General features: G+C 40.0%; 1 protein-coding gene across 4 annotated transcripts in view; it reads right to left on the bottom strand.

Moving 5' to 3' along the window:
- Positions 1 to 24,513, bottom strand: part of ASPH (aspartate beta-hydroxylase) — a 218,525-nt gene that overhangs the window by 128,288 nt on the left and 65,724 nt on the right. For 2 of the 4 annotated variants that reach the window (XM_080800074.1, XM_080800076.1), the window contains exons 4-13: positions 22,951 to 23,043; positions 20,159 to 20,233; positions 16,013 to 16,141; positions 12,327 to 12,359; positions 11,304 to 11,360; positions 10,768 to 10,818; positions 10,281 to 10,313; positions 5,958 to 5,996; positions 5,530 to 5,565; positions 1,680 to 1,724 (exon numbers count right to left, since the gene is read on the bottom strand). In XM_080800074.1, coding sequence (XP_080656200.1) covers positions 1,680 to 1,724; positions 5,530 to 5,565; positions 5,958 to 5,996; positions 10,281 to 10,313; positions 10,768 to 10,818; positions 11,304 to 11,360; positions 12,327 to 12,359; positions 16,013 to 16,141; positions 20,159 to 20,233; positions 22,951 to 23,043 — 591 coding nt within the window. Of the gene's footprint in view, positions 1 to 1,679; positions 1,725 to 5,529; positions 5,566 to 5,957; positions 5,997 to 10,280; positions 10,314 to 10,767; positions 10,819 to 11,303; positions 11,361 to 12,326; positions 12,360 to 16,012; positions 16,142 to 16,244; positions 16,347 to 20,158; positions 20,234 to 22,950; positions 23,044 to 24,513 lie in introns of all 4 variants that reach the window. The other 2 variants (XM_080800073.1, XM_080800075.1) reach the window with 2 other exon arrangements.

Here is a 24,513-nt window from a genome sequence, read left to right as displayed (position 1 = left end):
AGATCAGGCTAATTAATTACCAAACAAAAATAGCCACGGTCACCATTTATTTATTGGGAGCTTATCATATGTCAGTGAGTACACATATTCAGCAAATCTTCATTTTTATGTGCTTCGGTTGTTAAATACCTCCTCTAAAATAGCACCTCCTTCCAGCACCCGAACCACTGGGTATTTTATATTTATGTTGCAAGGAAATTCTTGCACTCAGCTTATAAAACATGGAAAAGAAAAGCACAGAAATTTCTGGCCAGAAAACAGTATTACTTTTTATGCCTTTGCTAAAAAGTCAGGTCAATATTAAAAAATATGAACTGTAACTAGAAAAAGGCCAATGTTGTAAAAACTCATTATTTTAAAAAATACTTATAAGACAATTTCTTTAAAGTACTGGACAGTAATCAAAATGCTAATTCAGTAACGTGCTCTGCCTCCTCAAGACAGAAACGAGGCCCTCTGTAAAGCACCACTCAACAAGAAAGAAGAAATTATAAGGCAGGATAGAATCAGCAGCTCCCCCTGCTCTGTGCATCTTTCCTAAATACAAAATACATGCACCTGCGGAGTATCCATCATGTAAAAGCCCAAATTCTCCCTGGAATTCCACTGTCATTCACATTATAATACCAACAACCCAGTTCTTTTAAGCATTTGTACAGATGACTAAAAATGTATGTGGTATGACAATCACCAAAACCTAAAATATCCCAATGCGAAATAAGCAAAGATGAGCTAGGGTACACAACTAAAAATATTCTTTGATTATAAAAGTTATTTTTTTCCTTGAAATTTATTATTTAATAAGTTTTGGCAGTTATTATTTCTACCAGACTCAAAAAGAGTAATGCATATCATTGCCATAAAATTCACATTAAGTGTAATGTAAAAAATAGGAGCAATAATTCAACCATTAAGTGACACAAAAAGAAAGAAAATGGAAATAAAACACAGAAACAAGAAGAAATACACTTGGGATAGAGGTACTGGAAATTCCCCTCTTGATAAAACATGTTTCCCACTATGAGAACAGGAGGTTTGTATGTTAACTTCTGGTAGCAGGCAGAGTTAATGTCATCTCTAAAATGCCATTTGAAAGCACAGGCCTTGGTCGAAATGATGTCCCCATTCCCTAAATTCACTGCTGTGAGAGGGACATGTGGCAGAAGGGAGGGAAAAGTGCAGAAATGGATTAACCCAGTGGGCTGGAAACAAAGACTTCTGGTACTAACGAGGCCCAGGGCACTAAGATGCCCTCATGGGAATGGGGAAGTAGAAAAGTCAAGTTACTAAATTATGCACTACTAAACTCTCATCTTAAGGCAAATTAGATTCCATCATCAATTAGCTTATCAGTTAAAAAAAAGGGGGGGGAACCCCACCTAACTACTACTACCACCATCTATAATGGCCAAAATCACATGGTACTTTGATCATTACTGCTCCTCACCTTCTAGCTCAACAGACAGGGACGGGACTGAATCTGACGTGTATTTTCCTTTACTTTGGCTCAACTGATCAAAACACAGACAATTTTCTCTTTAAATTGAGGTACAATTAATCCTTCTCTCAGGATTTTTACCCCTCATAGACCGACCTCCTACCGCCACTGTGACTATCAACAGTACATTTTAAGTTAAAACAGAAAAGGAAAGGGCGATTCAACCAAAAAAATGTCATACCTAGTGGTACTTCCTGTTGTTCTTCAGCAGGGGGCATGTGCACTTCTAAAATAAGTAAGAAAATTACAATCCATTACATACTGCTGACCAGTGTTTCAAACACAGATTGTATTTAAGTTACAGTGATTATTTTTACAGACATTTCTGGGATACGACTGCAATGATGACAAAAACATTAGGTTTTCACACTATTACAAGGAAGAAGAGTTAGCGGTACCTTTGCAAAATGTTGTATACTTCTCAAGTGTTCTGTAAGACAGGCTTTACATCATCTGCCTAACTGACTAACCATGACCAAAACTCGCTGCCTGGGCAAAGGAGATACGAACTAAAACCCCGGTCTTCACCACAATTTTGCATCAGACTTGATAAGAGAGCTGAGGAAAGAGGTCTAAAATATCTTGTTAAAAAAGTTTTTAATACACAACCCTAAATGTAACATGAATGAAACAACACAAAGAAATTGAAAGAGAGTCCTAAAAGTTCATTACTATCCGTAATAAAGTTTCTGAAAAGTAATATTCAAGATAACATATTCTAAGACTGGCCAAAAATACGGATATGACTTTTTAAACATCTTGCCTCTTTCCCTGGCCACTTCAACCCATTTGCATCTAAAGAGACCGTAGATAAACCTTATCTAATAATGGTATAATAATAAACTAATCTGATTCCGTCTATCAAATTATATCACATTTTAAGATCTTCATATCTAACAACCCACTGAACATTACCTTAATCTAGAGGTAAGATTATATCAGTTTTCCTTTTGCTCCTGAAAACTCGGAACACACTTAGGTCAAAAGGAAGAATTTTTATAGCATTTTCTAAAACTCATATATTTATGCAGCTATTTAACCATTTTTCTTCTTAAATTAATTTGCTTCTAATTTTAAGAATAATACATACCCAAATGGAAGATTTGGAAATATTTTTTACATAAAAGGAAAAAGGAAAAAAAAAATTCACCTATTCCCACTGATCACAATGAATATTCTGGCATATTTCGTTGTTTTAGTGGCAGTACTATGAACAACTAACTAGCTTTCTCTGTTATGAACGGCTTGTTAAGGTTTGCCTACTGATCTCATTCTTAGTAAATTAGAGAGCTACTAGCACTGTATCACCCTTACCAATATTTTTTCTCAGAATTTCTTTTACTTGTCATTTTAGGTCTGAAAAACTTGTGTGCATCATAAAGTATTAATCACATTATTATTTCCATCACTGATGTTATACTAAGAAAGCCTTATTATTATTGCAAGATAAAACAAATTCTCAATCTGAAATTCAAAATTTCAATTTAATTTTATTCTGAAAAAGTGTACATTTAACAGACTCACCTGAAATTTATTTTGGCAATGATGTAATGAGAGGATTTTTTAAAAGGAAACAGTAAACTTATTATATCAGCACAGCCTGATTTTCTTTACTCCAGGACTTTTTAAACCCACTTCAGTATGGATTTCAACTCCCACCTTCATGATGATGGCTCCCAAACACATCCATCTCAGGTCTCACCCATCTAGCTCGTATCATTGGCACACCCAACCCCCTACTTGATACCTCCACCTGGGAATCTCACATCACTCCCAAACTTAAAATATCTAATATGGAGCCTTGGTTTTCTCCCCTAAACCAGTTTACTCTATATCCTACTTTCGCTACCATCCCACAGTTGGTAAACAGCCCCATCATCTGACAGTTATTCAAACCAAACCAAAGTCTCCATTTATTTCTCTTTACTTCACAACCATCAGAAAGGTCCATCACTCATAATTCAAAAATATATCTCAAATTCAAAACTTTCCCCTCCATTTCCACAGCCATGACGTTACTCCAGGCCACCATGATCACTTCCTGGATTGGCACCCAAACACTTCCTTACAGGGTGGTCCCTGTCTCCGTTCTTGCCCCACCTAATCCATTTTCTAATTAGGAGTGAAAGTAATTCCTTAAAATAAGTCAAATTACGCCATACTTCATTTAAGTATTTTTCCCAGATTCCAACTGCACCTGAAATATAATTCAAATTCCTTACTAGGTCTTCCAAGTTCACAACTGATCGGTCACCTGAATCTTTAATGCTTAAGCCAATTCAAGCTTACTTTTCTGTTGCCTGTAACAGAAAGTAACCTTCCTGACACAGATGGGGAAGTAAAGAGGGTTTAGGCACAGGGTTGATACAGCCTAACCTCTACTTTTGAATAGATCACCCTAAAGGTATCATGACAGATGGATTTAAAGGGGACAAGTGTCTAGTTGAGAAGATGGGCTAGAAGGCTACCACTGCTGTCCAAGAAGGTGATGATGAGGGCTGAACTAGATCACCAGAGCCACAGAGGAAAGAAGGGATTTGAGAAATGTTTTGGAAGCCCATTCAGCACGACCTGGGATTGATTAGCTGCAGAGATGGAGGGAGTGTCATTGATGACACTGTCATTGCTGGTGTGGGAATCCAACTATATATTGATACATTGAGCCAAGTCAAGGGACAGGGGGAAAGAGAAGGTTAGAGCGCACGTGAAGATGATGAGTTCCTTCTCACTGACCACTCAGGTTCCAAACACAGAAGCACAGAAACTACAGACGGGGCTAACGGCACACAGTCCAGAGCCCCACTGCCCCGCAAAAAGAATTTCCTTAGCAGTCTCCACTATATCCTCTACTGGCTTATCAAAATGCCTATAGAGGATATAATGGGGACTTTGGAAAAGTCTTTGGAAAAACTACTTCAAACACAGGAAAGGCAGGGCCAAGATGCATACTGTAACATTTTGCCTCTTATATAAAACAATATATGTGGGATGGGTTGGATAAAGTTCTTCCTAGGGATGGGGGGTTTCTCTTTTCTGATTCTGACTGAATAAAAAAACAGACTCGGCTATATTCTTCAAAGAGAACTGAGTCACAGGAGGTAGGAGAAAATATGAACACTATCCAGTCTGCTACGTGGAGATGAATTTGCGTGTGTGCAGTGGTCACAGCAGCTGTGGAAGGGTCTCTGTCAGCAGCTAAGTGGAAAATGAGGGCAATTATGGTAGCCCCATATTCCCCCCACTCCTCCCTATCTTCTCCCATTTCAGTCAACTGTACTATTAAATATTCTGCCTAACCAAGCTCAAAAGCAACAACATTTAACCTGAAAACTGACAATGAGTGGCTCATCAATGAATTTTAAGAGTAATATAAAGAGCAAATGCCATATTACATGTTCCCTGTGGCAACTTCCTGCCGTTAAAGCCCATGGACCCACAGTCCACTGTAGACTCCAAGTCTGGGTTGAATACCAGCTGAGCCACCAAAAAAAAAAAAAAAAAGAAAAGGTTAAATAAATTGCTCTATCTCTTCAGTGTCCACTGTGAGGAACAACCGAAATAACGTATGTGAAAGAACACTGCAGACCGTTAGGATCTCTGTAACTCTACATGCTGTCAAAGCATCACCACGTAATATAGACAACTGCTTAGGAACAATCCCTTCACTTTCAAAAATAGTCTGTCCAGCTGAACCACAACATAAAGAGCCCAACTTTCAACCCATCCCTGCCCAAGGCTAACCCCGTCTGACAAAACCACTCTCGCTGAAGAGCCTTGTTATAACCAGTTATTTGCTATTGGACTATCCTGGTTTTATGTTATTTCACTTTTCATTATCTGTAGTTACTTCATCATGTCTGACCACGAGAATGCCAACCCTAAGGAAACCAGAAATCCTAGCCATTGTCTTCACACTCTCCCTCCTAGCCCCAAGCACCCTACAGACACCAAAGTGTCCAATACATATCTGCTGAATGTGTGAACATAATTTTAATACAAAAAGTAAAAGTACCTCTATAAAATTAACTTACCTTCTAAAATTATGTTTGAATCTTCTACAGCATTATCTAAAAAAAAACCAAACACATTTTATATTAACTCACACTAGATTCCTAAATTAACTTATCTCTACTAAGGTAACTAAATTTGGCTCTTTTTAGACTAGGGCCTTCTTATGGAGACTCATAACTCTTTATATTAGCATATCAACTTTAATTCCTCAATTATATTCAAAGTATACTTCAAATAGGCTGACATCATCCCTAATGACATAAAACTTGCAACATAAGTACAAGGGAAAGAGTATATTGACAATATGCAATTACCTCCTTGGAGACTTGAAAATGTCTTGGATTTCTGACTACATCTGTCTTTGTCCCACAAGTTAGCTGAGTTTTAATAAATGCAAGAGTCGGGGGCGCTGACTCACAGGAAGCACCCGTTTAGAGAAAAAGCTTACCTGAACTTTCTAGACCTTCATTTTCCAATGGTTCATATACTAGAAAATACACAGAAAAAATAATCCTTTAGGGCTACATAACTCACTGTGACACAACATTCGCTGTATGGTTTCATAAGCAGAGACAATGTCTCATTCATCCTTGAACCCCTGGGACTTAGTCACTGGTAAGTGGCAGGCTACAGAGCAGGATAGGAAAGAGTCTGGTGTGGAGTCAAACACACAGATTCAAAGTCCAGGTCGGCCACCATAAGTTATAGCCATAGGAGATGGGGAAGAACCTTAATTTATCCCATTTTACAAATGCTTTCTTCATGTAAAATGGGAGAAATTCAGGTTCTTCCCCAATCACTGGTGACCAGGATCCAAAATCTGTTTAGTTCCTGGTGGCACTGAATTTCCCTTTTCTATCTTTCATGTCTGTGGGGGAGGATTCTGGGCTTTCACCAGGCAGATTCTCTGTTTGTTTAGGGAACAACTCTCTGATCTTCCACCTGGTGGCAAACACTCCCGGTGCCAGCCCCTCAGAGTGAAGGTTCAGCTGGCAGGCCATGAACTCACTGCCCTACCCGAGGCCCAGCACCCACGATTTCTCTTGTTTAGTTGCACGGGGCTCAGGGCTCTCTGCTTTGCTGCAAAGGAGGCTCTGGTCTCTTCTTTTGGGCTCAGCTGGGTCACACATCTTTCTTGGTCAACCCAATCCCAGCTTTTTCCATTCTCCAAAATGCCTCAAATTTTCTGGTTCACTTCGAACGAGCTTTCTTATTTTCTTGCCACAGTTATCAGTGTATTCTTTATAATCATTTAATAAAGAAAATTTTTTGAGCAACTACTATATTTCAGATACTAATTCTCAGTGCTGGGTAGAGTAAGGGACAATTTTAATCCATCATCTTCTGTCCTTCTGGTGGTACTGGTAAGAGAGGAGTAGCACACTTTTGCTCACTCTGTCACTTTGAACTCTGTTGTATTTAAACCTGCTCAAGACTCTACCAACTTAAAGAAAAAGAGCCCTTTCTTTAGCCTACTTCCCCTTGCCCCAACTCTCCCCTCCATTTCACAATCTCATTTCTTCAGAGAGTCATTCACATTTGCTATCTCACCCCTCACTTCCTTCCCCAAACACTGCCATCTGCTTGTGGCCCTGACTCACCCCTGCCAAGGCTCCTCAGAGACCACCTCATTCCATCTAATGGACGAGCTCCACCTCACCGAGTTAGAGCTCCCAGCAGCTCCTCCCTTCTTAAACACTTCAGTGTGACTGTGTTCTCCTTTCACTGCTTCCATTCTCCTTCTCAATCTTCTTCTTCACCTGTCCTAGTCCTACCAGGCACGAAATATTGGCTTTCATCGAAGGCCAGCCACAGAGCCTCCCATCCCCTACACTGTCCTCCCTCCACAAGCGATCTCAGCCTTTGGCTTCAATTATCTTGTATAGACTCACCACTCCCAAACTCACAGCCACGAATGCGAGTTCTCGGCTGAGATCCAGGCACCACCAACTAGGTTATTACATATACCCCTGGATGTCACGACAGACACTGTCAACATGTACAGACTGGACTCACAGTCTCTTGGCCCACTCCTGTTTTCCAGTCCTGCCTTAGGGAAAAAGCACCACCATCCATCAAAGGCACGAGCCGTAACGGTAGATGGGGTTCCTGACACCTTGCTCTCTCCCCCAGCTACACCCACACATCATGTCCCATCAATTTTTTCTCCTTACATTTCTCATCTTGTCCGGTTCCCTTCACTGCCACCACCCTGGTTTAAACCACTTTATCTCTGTCCACCTTCATCTGTGTCCCCTGACAACGGCTCTGGCCAAGGTCACCAGGGGGCCACTGTCATACTAGATGCAATGTATGTGTTCAGTGCCCACCTCGCGTGGGTTCTCAGCAGCATGGGACACTGCTGAACATCCCTTTGCTGAAACTCATCTCCTCTGACTGCTCTTTAGGCAGAGATGGGACCCAGGGCAAGATCGGATTGGAATAACGGCACTAAACTAACTGGTCTCCCCATATCCACTCCTGTCTTTCTCCAGTCTACGTGCTACATGTCAGACCGATAGATCTTTACAAAATGCACATCTGATTTTGTAGTGCCTTGAACAATGCCCTGAGGGTAGGTGAATATGCCTGACTAACTCTTGGTGTCCTCTGGACCCCAGACACAGTGCAATCTCAGCCCAGATTAGACTGCCAGCCCTCCAGACACATCTTCGCACCTCAGAGGCTTCTTACGACATTCTGCCCACCTTCCCCTTGCCTTGTCAATGGCTCTAATCTTCCCTTCCAACTTCAGGGAAGCCTTCCCTGGTCCACAAACTAGGTAGGTCTCTTCGCTATATGCTCTTGTTACACATTGTCCTTGTTCTCACCAGCACTTAGTGCAATTTTGAGTAAATACTAAATTGAAGTTACTTGTGTGATCAAACCGTGTGTGTTCCTCACTAGAACTGCTCCAGTCCTGTTTTAGACATAAAGTAGTTAATACGTATGCAGTATATGAATAAATCGATCAGATGGTAAGCTGGTACTGTCATATCCTAGGTATATCCAATGTAGGCTTAATGCTTTCTAATTTTCAATGTGGAAAGCTGGTTCCCTCCATAGCTTTAAAAAGCCACATGATTTCCAGGTTCTAGATGTAGGGAGTTTAATACGGAATATATTCTGTTCACCTACTGAAAAATTGTTTTGTTTTCACCCTACTTACAACTCACCTACATATGTTCACTTGGCTTCCCTAGTTGGTTCCTGAATGCCACAAATGTATCTTGTAAGAACACTGTGAATAATCCTATTAATACTTCTACCAAACCCCTTTTGTTTGAAAAAGTTCAGGTTCCATAGCAAGGTAATCTAGTGTATCTCAAAATCTTGTGATCCAAAGTGTCTCAAATCTTGATGACCCCTTAGGTCCTATTTTATTACTCTTTTTTAACATGTTAAATTGTGCTTATACTGATACTCTGCCTATGAAAACACACTTATTTTTATAACATCTTTTTTAACACAGTATCTAATTTTACACTTCTTTCCAGTTTGATTTTAAGGTTCTCTGGATCTAGTCTGCAAACTGCCTTCCAAACATGTTCTTCCTAGCACATTTAGACAAACACTATAATGAGTGGCAGAAATGAGAAAAGTATCTCATCTCTACACATAACTTTTATTTCCAAATTTCTATTCTCGCCTTTAAATTTGAAACTGAAAAGAAAATCTAGATCCAATCATACTGGCCAAGTTATTTAATTTCTTATAAAAATATTAGTTCTTAAAGACAGAATCCAGGATGCTTCCAATGGCATCATTCATACTCCATTAGAAATAGCTACTGTGACTGGTCATCTTCGTAGGGCTTTAAATCTTAAATACATGTGCTTAATAAATTAGTATATCAGGTTTATACACAGCCAGTCCTAATTTTCTTCAATTGAGAACCACCAACTGTCACGAGACCATATATTTCTTGAGAGTAGGGACTCCATATCGCTCCTATTTGAATGTCAAGCCCCCAAACCATCAGCATGTAAAGTTCTCTATATCTGACTCAAGCACTATACATTTCTCCAACCTTCTTGCTTCACACACGAAGTTAAGCTCAACTGACTCTGTTCCTTTTACAGAGTCGTCTATGAAGGTGGCAGAATAAAAATGATATACCATTGGTTTTATCATTTCTTAGTCATATTATCTTATGCAAATCACTTACATTCTCTGAACCTTATTTCTTTCATCTCGAAAGTGGCAAAAAATAGAATCTACTTTGTGGAGCTTAATAAAACAGGCTGCGGAGTGCAGTTTGGCAACAAACTGAAAATATAAATGCCCAAATCTGAATCTAGTGCCATTCATGCCAAAAACATGCCTGAACTCTTTTGTTTATGCCACTTTTAAGCCTGCAGTGAAATTCTTTTGTACCTTTCTTCATGCTAATAGACCCATCTCCTCTAAGAGTGGGATTACTTTGTAGAAGAAACTAGAGTAGTTCAACTTTCACTAGTTTTGTATGCATCAGACATTATGTTAGTCGAAAAAGAGCTAAGACTATAAAGTAATGAGATAAGTTTTCATGAATAATTTTTAACAGCTTCTGAAGGCAACTTGAAAAGAGTTTAAGAAATAATTTAGTCAATGGCCAAACCAATGGGGGAGGTAAACAATCTCCCCAAGTAAATTCTTTGAAAACTCCCATTCATTCGGAGATTTTAAGTTATGGTATTTGAAGCTTAAAACACTACCCTCTATAACTCTAAAAACTATGAGTAGGTCTTAAAACAAGTAGATGGCTTAAGGTTGAGAAGCATTTTCAAACCTGGTTCATCATAGTCTTGGTATGTAAGGTCATCTGCAAGAAAGAGAATAAAACTCAGTATTAAATGGGTCATTCTATGTAACTGCTTAGCTAAAAAAAACACAGCTTAATCTCAAATACAGAGTTCTGTTCTCTTAAGTATCAGTGTCTGCGATCAGTGATAGGTGCCTTTGCCTCAAAAACACTAGACACAAGGACAAGTAAATTATTTTCATAAAAATTCTTCAAAATGGCATAAAGTAAGATATGCAAAAGTAGCATTAAGGATTAATATCCTGGTATTGTCATGGTGCCACTGTAGTTGAGCTAAAATATGAAAGCCTGATACTCTTTTCATAATTTAATCTTGTTACAAAGCAAAAAGACTTGTATTAGGTGTTAGGATTCCTTCTCTGACTCCTTTGAAAGAAAAATAACTTTTGCATAGCATTACAACCATAAAGCCTTGAGTAATGTTTACAGTCTAATGAAAATATTCATTCAGTACCTGCTTCGTGGTACCTTCTTTCATCATCACCCACTACTGGCTCCATGGAATCTAAAAGGAAAAACATATACACCTTTGTCAAACGTGAAAAAACCAAGTACATTACTAGATGCCATTCTGAAGTATTTACAAATTAATTCCAATTCTCACAACTGGGTGAGATAGATATTATCATTATCCTTCAATAAAATTTAAGCTAAATAAAGGTCCATAATTTGCTCTCTCAGTCACAAAGACAGGAAGGAACAGAACCAGTGAGACTCCACTACACCATTCCGCCTCGTCAATTTCTGAATTGCCTTCCCAGCATCCTATCTACAAAGGGCAAAGTCCCAATGGTGGTTTAAAAAATACATCTCCTTTTTCCCTCATTCCTCCATCTAATATTACACTATATTCAGGAATTTCTATAAATGTCTGGGCAACCAAAAAGGACTGTGACTATAATAAAGAGGACTCTGTCGAATCTGAGTGAATCATTAACCCTGGGGTAGAATGGCCTTGGCCAGTGCCTTAAACAGAAACATATCACAAACCTGGATTGTCCTGCTCATACATCATCTCTTCCATATCCTGATTATAAACCTGTGAAGCTGTAAGTTAAGAAATGATTAGGAAATTGCAAATCTATCTCAAGAAGGATTGCACCTGATACTCAAAATAGGAAAAGCATAATATCCAGGAGTAACAGAAATGTAAAATCAAATCATAATGATGCTCACATTTATAGTCACCCAGGCACTCACTTTGGGAAATGCCAAACACAAAGATGAATGAGACAGTCTCCATTGTCAATGGGTTTATAACTGAGCCACAAACTGGTGAGGTTATAGTCTCACTTAGGTTATATAAATTCAACTACATTTAGCCAAAGACTAATGAGACAGAGACAGAGACAGAGACCAGAGATGGCGGGGCGGGTGAGCCCTCCTCCCGTCCACTCAGCAAGCACCCGCTGCAGAGCGTTCCTGAGGAAGGTCACACGCACCCCAGCCCCTCACTCTTGAACCCAGTACCTGAGTACTCCCAGATCACAATACAATTCTAGCATTTGTTGAAGTGATACAGGTCCAACATGCCAGCCAAGGATATCATGGGGTCCTCAAGCACAAAGAATGGGATCTCTTCTAGCACCGGAAGAAAAACTGGCCAACACAGGCTGACTGAGAGATGACATGTCCATCTCCAGTGTGGCAATATCTTCTGGGGATGCGTGACTAGCAACAATCCACAATTTTGACCTTTCTTTGACTTTGTAATTTAAGACTACAAAACATGTACTTCTACTGTATCTCTTGGCCTAGCCATCCCATTACGGTGTATTTATCTTCAGGAAGTAGACTTCAAAAGCACAAAAACTATATTCACAAAGAAATATATAGATGAAATTATGACATAATATATCTAAGTTATATATAATAATTAACTATATTCTATATATTTCATGACATAAAATATATTAATAGATAACCATAGATAATGTTTTCTCTCACGACACTCTTTTTATAAGAAAAGACTCATTCTAATTAAAAAATAATAGTATTAAGTTTAAATCTCACCTGTCTCTTCTACAGGGTAACTATCTTCAGTTTCTGAAAAGAATAACACGAAATCAATATTACTACTTTCATCAAGTTGTATGCATATATACTATAGATTTAGATCCTGAATCTATGCTTGTCATTGATTTTATTTTGAAAGCAAGTAATTATTAAAATAAAACATTAAAAAAATCCATTAACTGTTTGCTAAACACTTTATCTTCTTTACTAGAACTACACTTAGAAATGCCTCATTCGGGGCGCCTGGGTGGCTCAGTGGGTTAAAACCTCTGCCTTCGGCTCCGGTCATGATCCCAGGGTCCTGGGATGGAGCCCCATGTCGGGCTCTCTGCTCGGCGGGGAGCCTGCTTCCCTTCCTTTCTCTCTGCCTGCCTCTCTGCCTACCTGTGATCTCTGTCTGTCAAATAAACAAATAAAATCTTTAAAAAAAAAAAAAAAGAAAGAAAGAAATGCCTCATTCTCTTCTACCCACTCAAAGCCACCAGAGCTTGGACTAACGAGAGGATGATTTGAACAGAGGAACACAGCGACAGGGGTGGACCTGGGAAAGGGGCTGTCGTGGTCTACTTCACATTCTACCACGGTGTCCTATTGTCTAGAGCAAAAGTACAGTCTACAGATGAGAACACAAGGAGAGACAGAGGAGACTTTCTAAGACGGGGAGCTGAAAGGTAAATGGGTTCATAATTGAACCTGCAGACCCCCAAGAGCAAAGGGCTGCCGCCACAGGATCCTCATTACTCCACTGAACCTTGTTAATTTAACAGCTACATGAATTGAGAGTATTTTTAATTTCTGAAGACTATCAATAAACAACTTTTAAGTTCACACTGAATCTATGTCCCAATTAAAGACTACGTCAGAAAGTAAGGTATTCTCAATTTATAAACTTTTTAGAAGTATTTCTTCCTACCCCCAATCTATAATTCCTAACCTCAAAAAATATCAAACTCATTATATCTCAAGTTATTTGAGAGTCTTAACTAAAATGTGTTATGTAAGCAGTACCTCAGATACCAAAATTTTGAGTAACTGTCAATCTTCCTGACCCAGCTTGGCTGAAGACAGGAGGGAGCAAGAGATACCAGGGAAATGTGGAAATCATTTAATCAGCATCCCTTATTTACAAATTAGAAACATTTTTTTTTTCCCAGAGAGATTGTAACACACATGATAACTAAAGGTCCAAAGTTGTTTTTTTTTCTTTTTAAGATTTATTTACTTGTTTGAGAGAAAGAAGGAAAAAGAGGGAGAGAGAGGAAGAGAGCAAGTGGGAAAGGGCAGAGGGAGAGGGAGAGAGAGTCTAGAGCAGACTCTGTGCTGAGCATGGAGCCAACATGGGGCTTGATCTCACGACCCTGAGATCACAACCTCAGATAACGACCTGAGCCAAATCCAAGAGTCCTGCACCACCCAGGTGCCCCAAAGGTCTTAAGTTCTAAAGCTGGTCTAGAAATGCCTATTTTCAATGCACAATGCAGCTAAACGCATATACAAGCGCAAAGTCATTTTGAGTGTACATTTCTCATAGAAAATTATGCATTATATACAATTTTGTAGCTTGGTATGGAAACCAAACCATTGGTGAGAACATGATTTCTATGGAAAAGTGTACTTCCTGCCCTCAACAATAAGCATGAATGTAAGTTTTTAAAAATATATTCATTCATAAATCAAGAGTTTCTTGCTCTTATTTTTCCAATATACTACATACTGTGAAAAGGCGATACACTTTACTTTTTCATTACTCCTTTGTGCTTTAAATAAAGGTCTTAACAACGATTTACCAATTTTCCTGTGACCAGGCTAGCTCTCCACTCAACGTTTAGCCCGTACAGGTGCTATGCCTTCACCTGATTCCCCCGGGCTGTGAGCACCGAGGTGCACACCTTAGCCTGTCCACACCCAGCAACCTAGAAAACAAGGGGAGGCATGTGCAAAAATCAACAGCCTGGCCGTGTTCCTGCTGCGGCTGCACTGTGATAGGACCCAGGGAGCTGGCACAAAGATCCATTCTAGAGGCCGCCCCCCAAAACATTCTGGTTCACTGAAAACATTCTTTTAGAATCTCTCTAGGCAATCTTAATTGCATCCAACGTTGAAAACTATTTGTAGGGATATCGAGTACCTCTTACATGGCCCATATTCATAAGAAATTCCCTCTCTGAATCTAAGACCTTATTACTCTGGACTTTCCTGCCTTCATTGGTGCTGTGGATTTCATTTACTGCTTGTTTCTCTGTCTGTCTACCTGCCTGAACTTGATTTAGGCTTAGCTAATCCTTAAACCCTGCCAGACACCTCTTATCCATATCCTCTGCGGCATGTGGGGCTATGTTGTTGCATGGGTCCTGATGCAACTTAACCATAGACTCCGATGATTATTATATGGTGGAACATAATGGGCTAGATGGTTGATTTTGTGTGGATGCTCTCAACCTTTTTCTTTAGTTTTACTCTTTAGAAATGAAACATCCATCTCAAACTATGTTTCAATAGTATTCACTTTAGGTATAAAATTATATACACACAAATATGTCATTTATATCCTTCTATTTTCTAAATAAAACATCATTAATCAATCAGAGTACAACCTGTGGATTAAAATCTTTCAGGGCACCTGGCTGGCTCAGTGGGTAGAGCACGTGACTCTTGATCTCAGGGTCATGAGCTAAAGCCCCACACTGGGGAGAGAGTTTACTTTAAATATAAATTAATTAAAAAGTTAAAAAAGGATCTTTCAACAGCTCATTAAGGTCTTAAGGGCCACCTTAAAAAAGATCAGAGAATAGATACCACGAGAACAAAGCATGTGTGCTCATTTAATAAGGCTTCAAATAAATACTCATGGTAGTGTCACATTAAAACACAGCAGAACACAAAATGTATGAAAAAAAGTTTTCTTCATCAGAGAAATTCCTTCTTTCTATAGGTCAACAGTGAGTAATTATACCTCTTACTTGCCTTCTGCAGATGATCCAAGGTAAGCTACTCAATGGATTTTGAAATAACGAGCATTTAATGGAATACACTGATACAGAACAGATATCAGCAAACTAGGATTTTTGTACATAAAATTTTCCTGAAACATGGCCATACGTATCCCTATACCTACATATACCTAATACACAGGTATGATTTAAGGCTACTTCTGCACTATTGACAGCAGAACTGAGTAGTTTCAATAAAGACCATATAGTTTGCAAAGCCTAAAATACTGACCCTCTAGCTATTTCCAGGAAAAATGTTGTCAATGCCTGGTATAGAAGCTAAGAACTGTGTTCTATAAACTGTGACTTGGAGTTCATATTAGAACAAGAGTCTGTGACAGATTGCCAAATAAAATATTTCATCAATTTTCTGAATTTCTGCTGATACATGGCACTCCAGGAAGAAAGGCACAGTAGAAGCAATGTGCTAAAAGCATTTCACTTACTTTCTATTTCTATAAGGACTTTTTATATTCTGACAGTTTCCTTAAAAAAGTACTTTGAATCAAAATCAAGATTTCTATTTATTTTAGGGAAAAAATCAGTTTTAATTGGACTTCCCAGATTCCACTTAAAAAGAAACTTCAGATAAAAATTAAATTTTGGTTTTAAAGGTGTTTGAGAAAGACTTCAATAATCATAATTACAAAGTGACTGCTGGGTTTTATTCTGAAACCAAAAGACGTGTCCTACCTTCATGAAATGTTCTGGTCTCCAAGGGCTCAAATCTATCATCTGCATCACTTCCTACGAGGAAATCATCATCTTCCAGTTGTGGTTCTCTTGCTTGTCCAGCCTCTTCTTGTTGCACATCATCGTCTCCTTGAATGGTCACAACGAACAAAGTCACACGAGTCCACACCAAGGGCCCAGAGGCAGCAACTGACACGGACGCGTAAGCCTCTTCCGAAGGGCTGCCACATACCTGCTCCTGCTGCCAGGCACTCCCTGCCCCTCATTTGGGCCATCACATATGCTGTTGCCCGCTCTGAGCCTCTGTCCTCACTCTGGTCAAGTGCTAGTCCACCTGAAGGGGGCAAAGGCCTTCTCTCACTAGAACATGAACTCACCAAGCACGGGGACCTCATATATTTACTTACTATGTATGCCCAGCACCCAGGGCCATGCTTAGCCATAGGAAATGCTCAGTAAGTATTTAAGGAATGAATAAAGGAATTCCTAATTGCTAATGTATTTGCCTCTTCAATTATCACCAGGTTAGAGAGATCACCTTGGGACCGCTCACTAAGAACTGGTCTAAAACTCTACATACCGATCTTAAGTAACTCTATAACATGCTATGTTGCAAACAACGGCCAAACACCTCTCTCAGCTGTATGCTAGGTCATCTGCATGAGGTCACATGTACTACACTTTGCATCTAAAGGTTGCTATGTGGAGCCTGTAAGTTACACAGAAATGCCTATTCTTTTCTTCTGAGACGAACTTTTATGATATCCTGAGCTGTTCTGCTTCTTTTGTGTAGATGCCGGATAAGCTACTTATCCCGCTGAGATATGGTTTAGTCTGTCGTCGTGGTGTAAGAAATTCTCCCAGCAGTAACCTGACATGGCTTCAAGCAGAGTATGTCTTATACATAACGCTCCAGCCACGCAACACAAGCGACTTAGCTATGCTCACAGGGCCATAAGGGGCTCAGGAGTGTGGGGTCTCAAGTGTGTGGCTCCAGATCTAGTTTTTCCACATCAGCTGTGACACCCTGGAGAAGTTATATGACTACTTTGTGCCAAAGATTTTTCTCCCATAAAAAGGAAATAGTAGGACTCCCTACTTACAGCATTGTTGTGAGAATTAAAGCATTTGGACAACTGCCCGGACCAGAGTAACCACTTAGGTGTTACTGTTCTTGTGTTATTCTTGTTGTCATCGTCATCAACATCACTATCATCAGGTTATTACCGTTTCTGCTGCCACTGAACTCTCCTCAAACACTGTAGGAAGGCTTCCTTCCCTCACCTTTAGTATGGCGTAGCGATGTCCTCTGCTGGTACTGAACTGTGTGGGCCCATTTATGGCCACACTATTTATTTGTTTTCTGTTTTTCAGTCACAGCCTGCTACACTGTTTCTCCTCATTTCAGGTTTTCTGCTAATCACCAATTTTCTGCTAATCTAACCAATCACCAATTCTAACTCCTGTCCCTGATTTTACCACACCCCCTCTTCCATATTCTTTTTTCCTTACTCTTACGTTATCCAGGGCAACTTCATGATTTTCACATGAGCAGGATTTAACTCTTGGCCGCCACTACTTAATGGAAAGTCCCTGTTTTCAGTAGGGAAAGCAACTGAACGTCATGCTTTATCTGAGTCTCCCTTGCTCCGTCAGTGACAGCTCAGTAAAATAGTTCCCTGAAGGCTGACTACATCTGAGGCACTGCCAAGCCCTCTTCGGCCATTACAGTAACCCTAGGAAGTAGGTACTATCATCCCCTTTTGAAGGACGAGGAACTTGAGGAACTCGGCTAAAGCCACACAGCTAGGACATGGCAGCCACAGGCTGTACTTCACCATGACATAGTGCATGCAGAACGTGCAGCCAGAGTCTACAACAGAGTTGGTGCTCAGGGAGGCCATGTTTCCACCAGAAAGCACACACACACCAGCCAGAGATAGAGCAGGTACAAAGGTACTGAGGCAGACAAACTTGGCAATCACAAGGAAAAGAGAGCATCTGCACTGGAGGAAACTGACTGAGAGGAGAAAAAGAAAAAGAACAGGTCCCCATAAGGCATATCAAACACAGACCCAACTGGACACCTCTGTATCCATCATACAGGAGGGGACAGTGACGCTGCCACACTGAGGTCCAGATGCATGCTGGAGGCCAAGCTGGCAGGACCTGCCCATCGGTCCCGTATGAGGCAACAGGAGGAGAGAGAAAAATAAGGAAAACTCCCCAGTTTTTAGCTTAAGCTACTAAGTAGGGGTCAGACCATGACCTAAATATAAAAGAGTGGAATAAAAGTAAAATTTTAGGGGGTGGGGGAGCTTTGAAATGCAAAGGAATCAAGAATTGTGTTTAAGTCCATTTTGAGTCTGAGATGCTCATAAAACACACAAATGGAGATCAACAGACAGACAGCTGGATAAGCCAGGAGCTCAGAGGACATAGGGCTGCAGATACATACTCAGAAGCAACACAAATTACATTTAAATCCATGGCCTCTGTGAATTTCTAAGTAAAGAAGAGAGTAAGTCCAAGAGGAAGGCTTGCGGCCAGAAACCCAGGCATGCTAGACTTGATTCCTCCCCCTTCTGTCTGGCTTCCTACACCCACCCATCAAAATGTCTACCATATCGTCCCACGCTTCTCTCTCCCCACCTTGGCTAAATTTGGTTCGACTGACCATCCTGACCCACTCAGATCACCAGTAGAGCCCCCTTCTCCTCTTGCGGCAGCATGCTCCCTCCGCTCCTGTTCACGGGCAGACAGAAGGCACAGCGCTCCTTAGTGCCCTCCAGTGGTTCCGATTCCTCTGTGAATCAAGTACAAACACCCTTTGCCAATCACTCTCCACCTAGGTACTCCACTGGCCGGCCACCCTGAACTACTCTCGGATCCTCTTTTCCTCTGGGCTTGCCCACGTGCCATGCACTTTGCTTGGAACCCTCCATGAACACCCACCTGGCAAAGCACGACCTTCAGCTATTAAGTCCTTCAGCTATTAAGTCAGAAAATCACCTCTTTGGGGAAGCCTTTGCTAATGCCAACGTCTATGCAAGGCCCACACAGAGCCATTACAGTTCACTGTTACAGCACTGCCCTCATCATACTGAAATCCCTGATTTATTTAGACTGCATCATCCTTATGTTAGGTTAGAGTTGAACCAAAGATGTAGGAAGGGAAAGCCCGGGCTTGCCCAGAGGGGCAGACACACGCTCAGAAGCAGCAGGTCTCCTGGCTGAGCAGAAAAACCAGTAGTGCACAGACATGGGCTCCTAGACCCCAGACAGCCAATGGCAAAACCCCCCAGCTCAGCTGCAGACGGTCTCCCCAGCAGGCACAGACAGAGATGGATGGGATGCTTTACACATAACATCCAAACACCCAGGACTGAGGAAGACGGTTTAGCACGCCTGCTAAAGCAATTTCAATGATAGAGAGTCCCAGTTGTTTTTAAGAAACATAATTTTTTCCTTTAGGACTCTCTTCAGCTGACATCAAACCATCAGGCGTATCAGGCTACCATGTGCTCTGCCTTCTTCAAAATCCCTTTGTGAGTTACATCTCGGGGTTATACGCTCTGCTTTTATCAAGGGGTGTTTCAAAAAAACAGGCTCATAAAATCTTAAAGCATGGGTTTCTAAAGTATCATTTAATATTCTCTGTACTGAACTGCATGTAAGAAATGCTTTAGATGTAAGATCTGGGAAAATGTTTTATATTCTCTATGTAGATAGCATGTTCATTTCCTCCCTGGTTATATGACCAACGTACTTTTTGCTCTGGCGACCACCCAAGTGTGCAGCAGGTTCGGCTGCGACAGCAGCCAGATAGCCCATTACAGCTTGCCTGGTTGTGTTCTACTTTCCTCTTCCCTGTTCTTGCCATCTGTTCTTGATGTATCATTGGTCTTAACTCATTTCTTATTTATTCCTACCATTTCTTTATTAAACCTATGTGATAAGTTCCTTAACATTAAGGCGGGAAAAGATAAAATGAGTCCAGTGCTCTCTCAGAAATACCTGTCTCCAATAATTAAAAAAAAAAACACTCAGTTATGACTTAAATTTAAAAATCATGTCAAAGTCACTTCATGTAATTAACCACTATTTGAGCAAGCAATGCATGAGAAAATGGGTTTTGATTCATACCATGTTCTGTGTAGACTGACTCATGGAGAAGGGGCTGAATTTGTTCTTCTACTTCATCTTCAATATTCTGAGGTCCTAAAATGATTACAAAACATAACTAAGTAGAAAAATATCTAGATATTAATGAAGAACATGAAACATGACATCCAGGTACGCACATTTCAGTGAATATCCTTGGTTCATCAACTATGCTACCTTTTCATATCCATTTGCCCCCTTTTTATAAGTTGGCAAACACAGTAAATATTTAAGATTGGTTTTATTTTGACAGAATATATAAATGTTTAGCAAACACCTCACAGAGCAAAATTCCTTGTTTTCTAACTTAAAAAATTCACAATCATGATAGAATAAAGAAAAGGGGATGGGCAAAGCTTTCAGGAGGGAAGTACTGGGAAACAAAGATTAAAAAGTGGAGGATGAGGCCAATATACACGAAACGGCATGACCAGTCACTTTCTTCCCTGACAGTCAGGGGAAAGGGCCCCGTGGCTGGTGTGAGGACTGAGAGGGTCAGAACTGAGGAGAAGACCCCACATGAAAACTGGCAATCCTTTCAGCTTTGGAAAAGCCCATCTGCCTGATCCACAGATTGAAACAGATATAAATTACAAAAGTCAACACTGTCAGTTAACGACATTCCAACAACACTGTGCTGCTTATCGGATTACCGGGTTTGTTGAAACGTTGCACAACAAATAAGAAGCTATAATGACACTGACACTGTGATAAATTTTCTTTAACAAACATCCATGTTCAGTAAATTGAAGTAGCGCTAGACTCAGTATCACGCATGCTGTCACAGGAAGCAATGCCAATGACATCAGTTGGTTACCCTGACACGTTAATCCTCGATGACAAAAACAGAGTAAACTCATTTGAACTGCTTCAGGTAGGAAAAAGTTTAAGAGCCTGTTAGCCTAATCACATTACCAAACCATTCCTGAAGCACAGAAAGTACCTTCTATTTTTATAGATGGTTATATGGCACAAACCATGTTTATATGTATTTGCATATAATTACAGAAGAGCCTGCCAATCTCTGTTCTTCCCTCCTCGGCTCTCACAATGCCCATGACAGCTTCCTAAACAATTCCTAGTTTCACGACTGCTGACAGCACCATCCACAGAAAATCTAATATTAGTAACTAGAGTGGATGGCACTCTGCTCCTTAGCTTAACCTCTAATAGCTCCCTCTGCCCGAACAGAGGAAAATCTAAGCTTCTCAGAACAGAATAGAAGACCTCCACAATCAAGACCTGCTCCCATGCCTCTCCAGAATCACCTGCTACCAGCCCTGGCTTTGAACTTGGTGAGTCCACCATGCTGTTTCATCCTTCCATGATTCTATGATGTTCCTCCTTTCCTCTGGGGAGGGTTAGTACAGGCAGAAGCTAGACTGTAGTGAGTTAAAAACTGGGTGGAAAATAAGGTGAAGAAAGCTATTGTAGATTCTTATTTCAAAAATCTGGCTACTACAGGGCCGGGGACTGGAGGGCAGATACAAAGTTCTGTAGGGACCAAGAGAGGGTTTCCTTTACTATGTTGTAATGAAAGGTATGTACCTGGGTTTGTAGGACAGACAGAGAAGAGAAAGAAGCCAAAAACCTAGATAAGAGAAAGGTTCAAAGGCAACATTTAAACTAAACCAAACATGGCAAAGAAGCTGAAAGGATATGAGTTATAATAAACTGATGGATTCAGAAGGACAAGTTATCAGTTAAATGTAGAGGAGTATTAAGAAAAATTTTTAAAAAGGAGAACAGAAGCAAATGGCACATTTCAGAGTGGGTTATTAGCTTTGAAAAAGAAGATTTTTAAATTATAAATTTATTTAGTGCAACGTAATGTTTGAGATGCTAAATCCAAATACACATTCAATTATAAGACTTTTTTTTTTTTTAAAGTAGCTCTTTTGCTCGAGTTGTGGTATTCTAAAGGATTGGGAGGGAGAAAGTAAATTCCAGGATTATGTTTTGAACAAATAAAAACATCAGAGCAGCACATTGATCTTAAAAGGGAGAAAAGAAAATCAAATATTCATACAGTGATTTAATAAGAGTACTAGAGTTGCCAGTAAATATGTAGTGTCATACCAAACACTTCCAATAGGTGGCAAAATGAAACCAAATTTGGGAGAATGATTAGCTAAAGGGAAAACGTGCAGCAATTAAATCGCACTTTGCAATACATATCACAGCACAAACAGGAAATGACAATAATAGATTTGAATTTCATTTGCCAATAATTTATTCACAGATTTTAGGAATTTTCCTTCTGTGGATCACAGGCCCTTGGGCGACTAAGGAAATATCTGAGTTTATCTATGAATTCATGTGGATGTACAACCGGCCTCCCACAGCATTACATGGGGGTCTGGGAAGTCTCTGACAGAGAAAGGGGACCCTCCTATTAGAAAGACTGGGAGCCCAGTAGGCCTCAGTTAGAACATGGAACAGACAATGACAACACTTGTGTACACTGCATGTCTGACTGTGCTTTCACGGTAAGAAGTTCTGGAACCGGAGAAGCCCGGCATTTAGTTCATGGTGTTCCTAACTGCTCCTCTATGCCTTTGATTCTTGATCCCCCAAATTAAAATTATCCTGTGTGTATTTTTACCAGAAAACATTAAATTTACTCCAAAATCTCAGAAGAGAAGGAGAAAAAAATATGTCATAGTCCCGTAAACATCGTGACACAAATTATGGGTAAAGCAGGCTTCTGGAAACAGCCGGTTGCACAGCCGACAGCCGGAGGCACATCCGGTCGGAGGTGGAGGAGAGCTTACCTGAGTCCTCAGGAACGTGCTCCTCCAGCCACGGGTATGGCTCAGCTTCTTCCGGTGGGACTGTTGGCTTTGAAGCAGATCTTTCTTTAAGGCCTGCATTTTTATTCACAAAGTTAACTTGAGTTTTTTTTCCTTTCCCTTTTTTTCTTTTTTTTTTTTTACATATTAAACCAGGAAAAACAATATTCTCAAACACTTCATCAACAGTGCAAGTAATTCAGTTTTCAAGACTTTGTACTCCCTGAGAATGTGGAGGTGCTTAAAATCTGAAGTCGGAAGGCAGACTGTTCTTTAACCTCACATGGGCCCTGACCGTCTCTTTACCTAAGTTAACCTTTCACTTAAAAACAATAAAACAAAAAATCCCTGCTTAAGCACTCATGGATCTCTAAAATAGTCGGTCATGTCTACACTTGCCAGAAGAAGTTCAATATGAATTCAAGCTCCCCATGTTCAAAAGTGATTAATTAATTGCTGCTTGAGCTCTGAATCCAGCTGTAAGACAACTAAGATACACTTGAATTTGTTATTTGTTTCAATGCCCTATTTTGATTTAGATATAATTACCTGTTCTTAAAAACTATAGTTAAAAATGAGAATCAAATCATACATAACTATTTACAATCTTCTCAAGGTACCACTTAAAATCATACTGTTCTACAAAGACTTAAAAGACATGCAAACAAGGTTGTTGTTTTTTTTTAAACGTCTTAAGGAAAATAAAACATCGGGGTAAATGAACACGAAAGCTGATTTTAAAAGTCAACACCAGTCTAAAATCTATTAGACTAAATTATTTCTTTGTTATTCTATTTGAAGAACATTAAAATCTACCCACAATTAAATACAACTCTTTAGAAAGCTAACCCAGGTCACAGAGTCTGTCATTCCCTCCACCAGCTCCTGGCTCTACGTTAACCCCAGCGAGAATCTTGTACCAACAACTGTTACCAGAGGAAGTGTGTCGTGCACGTCAATGACCTATAGTGAAAAGGTCAGTACAGAATTGAGAGGCATTTTTCTTCTCTCAAGCCCTTCAGACCACTCTTAATGTCCATATGCTATTGTAATCTGCAAAACTCTCAATGTCTTTTACTTGTTTTTGATTCCTTGTATTTTTCCTGACTGTTCCCTTCCCTTTTCTCTCATTGGCAAAAACACACTCCCACCTTCTTCTCCCCAGTCCTAAAGAGAGTGAGACAGAGATACACAGGATTCTACCCCATCACTTATATTTGCTTTAGTTACTTATCTTCCACACAATTTACATAAAAAACCTGACACTATCAAAACAAACACCAATGGATACAGCTGTGTTCTACTCCTACCAATATAGGGACTTCAAACTATAACGTAGACTCCAAAGGGATCATACAGAAATAACGATGAATCCTAAATGTAGTTCAATTCAGGGGGAGACGGGTAGAGACGAAGGCCTTATTAATAAAACCCATTACATTTCAAAATTCAAATTCAGGACTGAAAACTCCCACGCTCTTTCCCATTTAAATAATCCCTTCCTTAACAGTCTCTCAACTGTTAAAGGAACAGGTATGAAACTAT

Source organism: Martes martes, assembly GCF_963455335.1.
Source record: "Martes martes genome assembly, chromosome: 4".
Lineage (NCBI taxonomy): Eukaryota > Metazoa > Chordata > Mammalia > Carnivora > Mustelidae > Martes > Martes martes.
This window is presented reverse-complemented; position numbering and strand designations above follow the sequence as displayed.